At 41.4% G+C, this 12,010-nt stretch overlaps 2 protein-coding genes across 2 annotated transcripts; one reads left to right on the forward strand and one right to left on the reverse strand.

The window, feature by feature from the left end:
• The first annotated feature begins 7,182 nt into the window (after window positions 1-7,182).
• On the forward strand, window positions 7,183-7,677 carry LOC138909881 (uncharacterized). The gene has a single exon (XM_070201098.1). The coding sequence runs from the start codon at window positions 7,183-7,185 to the stop codon at window positions 7,675-7,677; it is 495 nt and encodes a 164-aa protein (XP_070057199.1).
• A 1,130-nt stretch (window positions 7,678-8,807) lies between these two features.
• On the reverse strand, window positions 8,808-9,302 carry LOC138909882 (uncharacterized). The gene has a single exon (XM_070201100.1). The coding sequence runs from the start codon at window positions 9,300-9,302 to the stop codon at window positions 8,808-8,810; it is 495 nt and encodes a 164-aa protein (XP_070057201.1).
• Between the last annotated feature and the right edge of the window lie 2,708 nt (window positions 9,303-12,010).

Raw genomic sequence — 12,010 nt, forward strand, 5'->3', positions numbered from 1 at the left:
ACGATACGTAGTATGAATTGGTACAAATTGGGAAAGATAAATAAATGTGTGTTGAAATTAGTTATAAAAGAAATGAATGTTAACCAGATGAACTAAGTAGCCTAAGCCTTCAAGTTTAATCACCTCCAAATCGGGTGAAGAACGATTGATAGACAAAACAATTTGACTAAAATACCAAAAGCCACCAAAAAATAGTATTGGCTCTGTTTTCTGTATATATCCGAATGAATGTGTGTATGAATCAATGCCCACTTACAAATGATAACCACTATTAATATAGTGAGGGAATCCCATTTTGGATATAATTAAAAATACATAGTGGGGATCCCATGATAGACTAATTAATTAACTTTTTCTTGATTGCCGCCGAAATTCTTTCCCCAAATGCGGCTATAATGGCTCTCTTAACCCTTGGCTCGATCTCGATCTTGGCCGGTCTCGGTATGGGTTCGTCTCTAGGTCTCGAGCTTGATATTGACTCGAGCTCGATATTGATCGGTCTCTAGGTTTCGAGCTCGATATTGACTCGAGCTCGATATTGATCGGTCTCTAGGTCTCGAGCTCGATATTGATCAGCCTCTGGGTCTCGAGCTCGATATTATAATGATGAACCTCGGTCTATCATGCTCCAATCGCGATTAATCACATGAAGGGCAAACTTGGTTTTGACCGTATACAAACACAATATTTCATTCAATTTGTTCACGGGTTTCATTGATCAAAGAGTTGATAGAAAAGATCGATCTCGGTGTGGATACGCATAGAATATTCACACTCTCAAAGATATTCTTGAAACGAGACTCTCTTCACCAGGTACGTTAGATCCGATCTTTGACATGTGAATAAATTTTAAACATGAAAGGATCTGCCTAGGATTGTTATTGTCTTCCGCTGCGTGTTACGAACACCTATATGCAATCCTTCAATGCTTAACATTGACAATTTGAAGAAACCCTTACATATTTTTGTAGATCAAGGAGGCTAATATTGAACCGTTTGAGACAAATTATAGAGGATCTGAGTTGGAGAAGAAAGACGTGTTTGATCTATAGAAGTTTAAGGGTAAAATAAAGATGTATTTTTACCCTTAAAATTGAATAACAATTAAACTTATAATATGGTTCTAAGGACACATGATTTCACTTAATACCAATTGATAAATATGAAGATTAATAACAGAAATGAACTATAAAGTAAAGCAAACCAATGTTAGAATGGAACTCAGCCCTCGAGTTTGGATACCCTCAAATAGGTTGATGCAAGAACAATTAAAATATAGTAAGCTGATGAACAATAGTATAAACGAGAAAGAGAATTATATTGCTTTGATATCTATGAGCAATGTGTGTTACAAATGCTTAGAACCCCCCCTTAAATAGTAGAGGAATTCCATTTATGATATAGTTCTAATTATAGAAGAAAATCCCATGATTAGCTAATTAACCGTTTTTGATTTGATCCGTTTCGAGATTTACGCCATGATCCTCAACCAGTCACGGATATCTCGCCTTTATGTTATTGTGCTATCTTCGATCTTGCTCGATGCCTGTCTTATTTAGCTTCGATCGCTACTAGCCTCGATCTCGACAAGTACCTCGATTCTGAACTCGGTACCTTATCCTCGTAATTTAGTCTGTTTCGTTATAAGGCCGTCCTTCGATGCAACCTCCCGGTCTCGGTCAAATAGTAAAATTGAGTGGGCTCGGTTTTAACCGTATACAGATAGCCCCCTCATTTTTCGGAGTGAAATGACAAGAAACGAATTAAGCCTTCAATTTTCTACCTCGACCTATCATGATGTCATCCTCGTGACGTAAGCAACGGGAGTGACTGAAATATCCCGTCGGTACAGTTCCTCAAGTCATTAATGAGTGTCAGTTGGTGGTCGGCCACTAGTGCCTTTGAACCGTCACTGTGAATCCAATAAATAAGCCCCTTTCTCATTGATTCAAACTTTACTTTCACTTCCTTCTAATCTCCAAAGCTTTTACATCTCTTAAGTTCTTCCCTTCTACAAATCTTCAGGTTTTGCTGTTAATCCTTTCTCAAACGTCAAGTCCTATTATCTTTCTCTTCTTCAAACTTACACAAAAATGGCAAAAACATCGAAAACGGTTCCACAAAAAGAAGCTGCTTCATCTTCTCAACCGGACAGCGGGAAAATGCTGGTAGAACCCCGTCTTGAGGAATGCATTCCTGGGGGGTGCGTGCAAAAACTCCGATTTCAAGACCGATAAAGCCTTGTCGATTCCTGGTCGATGCAAGCCAATGTCAAGTTATATATGCTCGATAACTGAGGGATACCTTTAGCAGGTAAAGAAAGACTACATCTGGGAGGGAAAAGAGGTGGTGATCCCGACCCCCGAAGAAGACATCACCACTCATGTGGAAGGGTTTCTAAGTGTTTACACTTACCCTTTCATGCTAGGCCCCCTCGATCCCGCCATCGTTGCTTTTTGCCGTCAATATCAAATAACCCTAGGCCAAATCAATCCTTCCCTTTGGAGAATTATTATTCTGCTCCGATTCTTCGTGAGCAAAGTCGAGGGGCTCCCTTTCACCCTCGATCACCTTATCAGATTGTATAACCCCCGCCTCTATTGAAGCGGTTTAATAAAACTCCAATGTCGGGCTACCAAAGTGCTGTTCTCGAGTATAGACGAGGACAAGGATCGAGGTTGGATGGGACGGTTCATTCGAGTGAGGACTTCCGACCTAATCCCAGCCGAGAAGATGCCATTGCCTGAGAAATGGAACATGAATCGTAAGTACCGTCTCACTGTTAGCTTCCATGTATTATTTGTTACTTTGTCTTTTCTAATTGATGTCTTTTTCCATGATATAGCGGTGTCTTGGATGCCTCGTGCGATTCCCGACCTCGAGAGCTGGGTTCAGAACCTGGCATCGATCTCTACACACATCGAGTGCTCATGGCGCGATTTAGCAAAGGGCCGATGGGAGGCCAAGAATCATGGTAAGCCCACCTTTTGTGTATTTGATGATTTGATTAAGATGCCCTTCTTCTAGTTATTCAATTTTCTCGTGTACAGGCCTGGGCAAGGATGCGGTCATGAGGCCCCCGTCTGGTGAGGAGGAGACTTCGACCCCGATTCCGAAGTCGGCGAAGGATAAGAAGAGGAAAAGGACCTCAACCTCCGAGGATCCAAAGCCTGAGAAGAATCCGGTTCGTAAGTCGAAGAAAGACACAGTTGCCCTGCCTGCGGATGTGATTCAACGGCTAAGGGAGGAAGAAGAAGAAGATGAAAATGATGGTTCGGAACTGGTGGCTCGAGTGAAGAAAACCATCGAGGCCCCAAAGGCCACTGAGTCGGTGGTGGTTGAGGAGATTCCGCCTCGAGCCGAGGGGGTCTTGGAAAAGGACTCGAGCAAAGTCCCCGAGTCGTCAAAGATCAAACATGCCTCCCACCGAGATGAGCAAAAGGCGGGTACGTCTGAAGGGGCCGGCTCTGAGGCCCTTCGTAGCGAGGAGAACGCCCCAAGTGGCTCACTTGGGGCAATAGATATTGGAGACTCGCTGATTCTCCCTGCGTTTTCCGAGGAAGCAATTCGGGAGGCCCAAGCTACGAGGACTCCTGAAGTAGACAGGGCCCATGGAGGGGAGGACCCCTTCCATGGTTACTTTATCAGGATTGAGGATGCTACCAACCTGAGTGAAGCATCGAGTCTCCTTGATGAGGCTCAACAAGCCTTGAATCATGTGAGTTTCAACTCCCTTTGTCGATATCATACCTAGTTTATTTCTTCTCTTCCTGTCTAATTTCCTTTCTTTTTTCCGTATAGGCTTTGGCACTCCATGAGGAGGCATTTTCAAAGTCCCGAGCAGAGTTGAGCCGATGTGAGGCCGACCTCCGAGGGCTAATGGTGTAACACCCCAGAAAATTTTGAAGTATTTCAGTGTAAAGCCCCGTAAATTTCGCAAGTGAATTCAAGGTTTCGTAGTGCCAGAGTAGGCTTACGTGTTTGAGGATGGTATAAGATCTTCGCGGCAAGCTTGCTCGCCGCGGTTCGGACTTTTTGGGTTGAACAATGCACCGAAATGTATAGAAAATTTTTTGGCAGAAAAGCGCGTTTATGCGATCCATTATGCGACCGCATAATCACTCTGCGGGCCGCATAATGGCCGCAGAAGTCAGCAAGAGAAGAGCCACTCTGGGGGTAATTATGCGGTCGACTATGCGATAGCATAACTGTTATGCGGTGCATTATGCGATCGCATAACAGTTATGCGGACCGCATAGTGACCACATACACGGACAACTTTTTGATCGTTTTGGTCTGTAATTATGCGACCGATATGCGGTCCGCATATCCATTATGCGGTCGCATATGCGACTGCAGAACCTGTTCCGGAGCTCCATTTTTGGGTTTTTAAAATCCGACCCTACTTCGTTAAATACACGCTTTGGGTCATTTTTGAGCAAAAATCTGATGTTTTAGAGAGAAGGGAGAGTGTTTTAGAGAGAGAGAGGAAAACTCTAGGCTAATTATTCATCAAGTCTTGCTCAAATCTTGGAAGATTAACAAGGAAAACCCACAAGTTCTTCATCTAAGAGGTAAGGTTTCATACCCTAGTTTTCAATTTCAAATTTGGGTAGAAGATGGTTGATTAGGAGTATGATTCATGGGTATGAGATTATTATTTATACATTCATGTACCAATAAGAATTGTGGGAAGATTGTTGAGCTGAAATAAGTAAGGATTGGGTTGTGGAGTGAAGGAAATCTTGTAGAAGAACTTTGTAGTTAAATTTGCACACCTAGTGTTTGAAAAAATGCTCAAAAGAGCTGAGACCATGAATATCTTCCTAATGTTGTTAAATTTTGTTATGTCTCAAAATAGATCGGGATTGCTAAGAATTCCGGATCATTCTAGAGTTAAGGAAGCTCGATTGAGGTATGTTGGCTAAACTTTCTCTCTTGGAATTGAATTCCATAACATTTCCGTAAGTTTCAAAGTATGGGTTGCACATTAAAAGGTTATGTATTTGAGTCGTGTTTCAATGAAAGATAGTATGCCAAATTGTGTGAGAAAATCTCAATATTCTTAAGACTTTTAATTGCTCGTATGTGTACCTAAAGTCTTGATTTGGAAATGTCTTATTGTTGAAAATCTATAAAGATGATTGGAAGTGAAATAAGTTAATTGGGGATATACAGTGTGGCTAACGTGCCAAGAATTTAAGTTATGATTCTATCTAGTAGTGCAAATGATTTGAGAATATGCGATAAAGAATATGAAATGAGCCTCGACTCAACTGTGTTAAAAGTGATTTGGAAAATAGAATTTGCCTAAGAGCTTTTGTACTGAATTCATGCCCATTAGTGGCTGCTTTAACTAATGCTTTGCTTTATAAATATATCTAGTGTGATTCAGTTCTATATACTCATGTGTTGAACTAGTACATTGTCATTGCTAGGGAAGAGCATTGTAAGAATAAATGGTGTATTGATTGTTTATGATTTTCATGTGTGTTTCTATTGTTGGATGGTATGCCTCATTCTTTGGGAAGAAACCATTTGTATTTGAAGTTTCCATTTCAAATGGACTTGAAGTATATGATTTCTGAAATATCCTATATGTTGATACTTGATGGTGATCTTTGAAATTGAAAGAGGTGAAAGTGTGGAATATGAAATACGGCCATCGTGCCAGGAATAAAGAATCTTGTGAATGGCCTAATGAGCCAAGGAAATATTGTCGTTGTGAATGATTGGAAATACTAATGAGAATTTATACAATGTGAATGATGTTGAGGTGAGTACAATTGTATTTATGATATTTCTGTTTGCAAATCAAATCAAAAAATATTTTTGGGAGCATCATTAGCAATACCGAGGAAGGGTGGGTCATAAGGCCCACACCTGAAACTACACGTGCCGGTGTAGGGGTAGATTGTGATTATTCCCCTTATTTGGGATGAAATTGGAACCTTTGGGAAATTGTGATATTATTCCCCTTAATTGGGATGAAACTGAAACCTTTGCGGATTGGAAAAGTCAACCCGCACGACATATGTGGGAAGGCGGCCTAGCTGATCGGGTGGAGATCAGATGCCATATTGTGCATATGGTGGTACTACTCTTGGTAACAACTTTCTTTCGTATCACATGTCAAACCACATTGTTCGTGGGGAGATGGCCTAATCGATCGGGCGTGATCGGACTCCGTCCTAACAAAGACGGTGGTATATCGGTGCTAATGATCTCCCAACCAAAATTATATATGAAGTTCGTATTTTGGAAATTATTATATTTTAACTAGACGTTTGGATATTGTTGATTGTGACTTGCTGTTTTTATGTGTTGCCTTTTCTTGTATGGGCATTCTATTTTGAAAGAGAATTTTTAGCTATACATACTAGTGCTATTCGACAGTACTAGCATCCCTTTTGCCGGGGGCGCTGCATCTTTAATGGATGCAGGTGGTTTTCAGCAGGCGGCATTGATCAGTGATAGCAGTACACTCTTTTCAGTTGATTTCGTGAGCCCCACTTCATTCTGGGGTCATGTATCTTTTGTTTCATATGTACAGTGTTTTGAGGTATAGCCGGGGCCTTGTTGCCGGCATTTCCATATTACTCTTCTATTGTATTTAGAGGCTCCGTAGACAGGTTGTGGGTTATGGTTGATGTTGGGAATTGAACTAGAAATGTTGGTACTTGGAAATTATGTTTTTTATTAATTCTATAAACTCGTAATGTTTTGGAAATTATGAATGAAGCTACTAATGGGAATGAAAAGGGAGTTGTCAATAAAATATTTTCAGTGATTGATTAATGGAGTACATCTCCTCTTTATTCATGGATGAGTTTGGGTAGAAGTAAGTCTAATAGGCTTTTTCGGCCGGGTTCTCTCGGTTGAGCGCCGGTCACGCTCCCTGAGTGTGGGGCGTGACACATGGAGGAGAGGAATGCCCTTAAACTTCCTAGTGGGCAAAAAGAAGAGGAGATCAAGGACCTCCGAGCCGAATTGGCCAAGGCTCACCAAGATCAGACTGACCTGATCGAGCAGGTAATGAAAATCTTAAAAGCTCATGGGCTCGATTCGGGAATTGTGGCTAACATTTCAATCTCATAGCTACAGTAGAAGGTCGAGAGGATCGAGCAGTTCCGCGAGGAGGTCAACATGATGAAGGCGTAGAACTTGGGGTGAAAAGAAAGTATGGACCGCTTTGCTATTGAAAAAGAGGCTGCTCGAGCCCAATTGTCATCAGTCGAAAGTCACCTTCCAGGCATGAAGGAGAAGAGCTCAGCTCAGGCAAAGAAAATAGAGGAGCTCGAGGCTCGGTTGGCTTCCGAACGTGCAAAGGCCAAATCTGAAGCCGAAAAGGCAATGGCCGAGGTAGAGGCGATCGTGGCCGTCTACCGGGACAATGCTAAAGTAGCTCAAGTCCAAGCGAGAGAGGTAGTTGAGACCGCTCAAACTCGAGCACATTGGATTGCTGAACTCGCCAAATTCCAATCTCGGAGAGAAACCCTCGAGGAGATCCATGCTCAAGGTTTCGATCTTACCGACGAGATAATAAAAGCTAAAGAGCATGAAGCTGATGCTAGAGTGCTGGCCTTTTTCGATGATGATGATGATGATGGCAGCAAGAGCGGGTCCGAGAATGGGGAGGACCTCGATGGAGAAGAAGCTGCCCCTGAGGAAAATTAGGAATCTTAGGCTTTTTCTTTTTTGATTTTTTGTGCGGGACCCTGATTGGTCCTTGTAAAAGATCTTTTTTCTCTTTGACTTGTCCTTATTCTATTTCCTGCCTAGTGAAAATTCTATTTCATTCATGCCTTATGGAGATTTTGCTCACAAGTTTCGGACTTTAGGCAACTAGACCAAAGTCGGACCAGTGTAGTCTTTAAAATCGAGCGAGTACTTGCTCGAACTCTAAGTAGAGTGACCCTTAGGTTTTAGTTGAGTAAGGACGATTTCTCGAACTCAAAAAATAAAATGGCCCTTAGGCTCTTGAATTATGCCAATATGGCCTCAAAAGAATGGCTTTTCCCCTTTTTCGGCTTGAAAAATTAATCATAAAAATTTGTCATGCCTTAGCCAGTTTATGAGAATATTTGAAGGCCTGTTTTATAACGGAATACGGACGTCTCCGAACCATGTTAATTTGGCCGTAGCCTTTAGTTTGGGATTTGCCCCTTAGGCTTGTTTCCCTACTATACTTCGAACTCGTTCGAAGTGTCAGTCCCCGAGTAGGATGGCCGTGGCCTATAAAATCGAGGATTGCTTTTTTAAGGTCTTACGATTTTGAGGTTTAGTAATTCGATCGTGTCGATTGTTTGGACGGCAGTCCCCGAGTATAGGGTAAATTGTTTGAACTTCAGTGGTGATCGGCCCTTAAGCCAGTTTCCACAATAGATCATAAGTATGAAATTGTAAAGTAAAAATCAAAATTTTCAAACCGAAAAAGGGGAAAAACCATTCTTTTGAGGCCATATCGGCCTAATTCAAGAGCCTAAGGGCCATTTTATTTTTTGAGTTCGAGAAATCGTCCTTACTCAACTAAATCCTAAGGGTCACTCTACTTCGAGTTCGATCAAGTACTCACTTGATTTTAAAGACTACACTGGTCCGACTTCGGTCTAGTTGCCTAAAGTCCCACACTTGTGAGCAAAACCTCCATAAGGCATGAAGACATGAATGAAATAGAATTTTCACGAGGCACTAAATAGAATAAAGACAAGTCAAAGAGACAAAAGATCTTTTATATATACGAAAATATTTACAAGGACCGATCAAGGTCCCGCACAAAAAATCAGACTAGAAAAAGCCTAACATTCCTAATTTTCCTCAGGGGTAGCTTCTTCTCCATCGAGGTCCTCCCCATTCTCGAACCCGCTCTTGCTGCCATTATCATCATCATCACCGGAAGAGGCCAACGCTCTAGCATCAGCTTCATGCTCTTTAGCCTTTATTATCTCGTCGGTAAGATCGAAACCTCGAGCATGGATCTCCTCGAGGGTTTCCCTCCGAGATTGGCATTTGGTGAGTTCAACAATCCAATGTGCTCGAGTTTGAGTAGTCTCGGCTGCCTCTCTCACTTGGAGTTGAACGGCTTCAGCATCGGCCCGGTAGATGGCCACAATCGCCTCTGCCTCGGCCTTTGCCTTTTCGGCTTCAGATTTGGCCTTTTCAAGTTCGGAAGCCAACCGAGCCTCGAGCTCCTCTATTGTCTTTGCATAAACTGAGCTCATCTCCTTCATGCCTCGAAGCTGACTTTCGACCGGTGAGAATTGAGCTCGAGCATCCTCTTTTTTAGCAGCAAAGCGGTCCATACTTTCTTTCCACCCCAAGGTCTCCGCCTTTATCATGTTGACCTCCTCGCGGAACTGCTCAATCTTCTCAAGTTTCTGCTGTAGCTATGAGATTGAAATGTTAACCACCGTTCCCAAATCGAGCCCATGAGCTTTTAAGATTTTCATTACCTGCTCGATCAGGTCGGTCGGATCTTGGTGAGCCTTGGCCAACTCGGCTCGGAGGTCCTTGATCTCTTTTTCTTTTTGCCCACTGAGAAGTTTAAGGGCAAATCTCCTCCGTGAGCCCTCGGAGGCCGGCCTCACATCAGCTAAGCTCTCCTAGGGACTTTGAAAACGCCTCCTGATGGAGTGCCAAAGCCTATATGGAAAAAGAAAGGAAATTAGACAGGAAGATAAGAAATAAACTAAGTATGATATCGACAAAGGGACTTGAGACTCACCCGATTCAAGGCTTATTGAGCCTCATCTAGGAAACTCGATGCTTTCTTCAGGTCGGTAGCATCCTCGACCCCGATAAAGTAACCACGAAAGTGGTCCTCCCTGTCACGACCCAAACCGATGGGCCGCAACGGGCACCCGGTACGTTACTCAACCGAGTACCAACATAACGTATTTTTTCGTATCATGCTATCATATTTAAATGAGATGGAAAGGCTTCCGTGGAATAACTAGAATGAAACATGTAATACAAAACATATACATAAGACATTTGGGCCTATAAGACCAAAATGACCACTCGTACACTGAACATAGGTTGACAAGGCCATACCATCTTTTACGTACATGGCATATGTCTACAAGCCTCTAAGAGTAGATAAGTACCATAAAGGTCGGGACATGGCCCCTCCATACTAATCAATACACGTCCAAATCATACTGACCAACTAAGGAACTCCGGAGCAAATGGAGCTCACCAACATCTTTCGCTAAGCTGATAGCCTACTTGGAGGACTCTCGACCTGTTTATCGGGACCTGCGGGCTTGAAACGCAGTGTCCCCAGGCAAAAGGGACGTCAGTACAAATAATGTACCAAGTATGTTAGGAATGAAAATCAGTAAATAATAGACATGAGAGAAACATGGAGTAAACGACTCAACATATATGTCTGAATAGCTTTGTGAATCATTTCATATTTAAATATCATGCATATGCTTATAAATATCATACCATGCATAAGTATATACGTTCATAACATCATCAAGCCTCTGAGGGCATCCCATAATATCATCTCGGCCACTGTGGGCAAATCATCAACGTATACCAGCTAATCAGGTGGTGGTGCGTATATAATGCCATAACCTTTTCCCATATCCCATATACATATAATATACATATATACGCATATATAACGCCATCTGGTCATGTGTCAATGTAAATGAATGCAATGCATGAGAAGTACGTCAATAAAATCTCTCGGAATGTCATAAGACCATTATGCCTTTGATTAATATCATGAAATAAACTTTATCAACTTATGTATTTTTTGAGACCCATGAACAGATGATAGAATAATAGGACACATGGGGAATCAAGAACATAAGCATCTATAGCATTTCTATGAATAGAGTCATTTATGGAAGTTGTGCATTTGCTCGTTTCGTTTGTATCGTATGGATCATGCCAAAAAGAAAGAAGGGATAGCCTTCACATACCTGAATCGATTCTCTTGAAAATCCCTCTAACACACATTGATTGCGATAAAACATCTAACGGTGGATCGAAGTAGGGGAAAATCCGTATGATATTCTTTGAGAAATATTGCACCGTACTCCCTTAGAATCGCAAAATCCAGTTGATATTATGCTAAGAAGGCTCGTATGAATTGAAGTAACTTACATTACTATCATGTATGATCTTGGATGAAATTTTCTTACTGAAGCTTTTCATTATTTTGTAGAGATACAAAATGAATTAGAATGGTTTTTTAAGTCTTTAGGTGTGGGCCCCACACTTTTGATGACTTAGCCAAACTTTTCTCTACATGTGCCACCTTTGTTACACGAGTAAGAGTCACAATTAGCTTTAGAATCCTTATTCCCTTGCTGCCACGTGGGAGGCCCATCAATCTTACCCAAACATGCTTAATTACCTAGTTAATCTCTCACTAAAAATCTATAATTACCTAATTATTCACATAATTAAGAATTATCTCAAACTACTTAAAATACTACTCACTTTTAACATACTTTATACATCTCACTATCATGGTCATGTGGTACCTTGTATGGCACTAGCACATAAATACGGGGTATTATAGCATGCACCGTATTTTATCTCAAAATGTCAAACTTCGACGAAACTCATTTTCTTTGATTTGCTTACCCTCTTACCTTCACGAATTTACTTATCACTTGTTTGAAATAGCATAATACTTATAACCTCAATATAATCTCATTCCCGAGCTTATGTCGATTAACTTACGATGAAACTTTAACGTACGAAAATGCAGGATGTAACATCTCATTTCCGACTTTTCACCAATTTACTTATGGCGTACTTTCACGTACGAAAACATGAGGTGTAACATCATTCCCCCCTTTGGAACATTCGTCCTCGAATGTTGACTGATGCACTTATTATTTTCATTACTTATGTCTTCCGAATAACCTTTTCTCATATCCCATATACATATAATATACATATATACGCGTATATAACGCCATCTGGTCATGGGTCAATGTAAATGGATGAAATGCATGAGAAGTACATCCATAAAATCTCTCAG

This window comes from Nicotiana tomentosiformis, chromosome 4, assembly GCF_000390325.3.
Source record: "Nicotiana tomentosiformis chromosome 4, ASM39032v3, whole genome shotgun sequence".
Classification (NCBI taxonomy): Eukaryota; Viridiplantae; Streptophyta; class Magnoliopsida; order Solanales; family Solanaceae; genus Nicotiana; species Nicotiana tomentosiformis.

Excerpts from the sequence above, each read along its gene's own strand:
- LOC138909882 (XM_070201100.1), bottom strand. The coding sequence starts at position 9,302 with ATGGACCGCTTTGCTGCTAAAAAAGAGGATGCTCGAGCTCAATTCTCA.
- LOC138909881 (XM_070201098.1), top strand. The coding sequence starts at position 7,183 with ATGGACCGCTTTGCTATTGAAAAAGAGGCTGCTCGAGCCCAATTGTCA.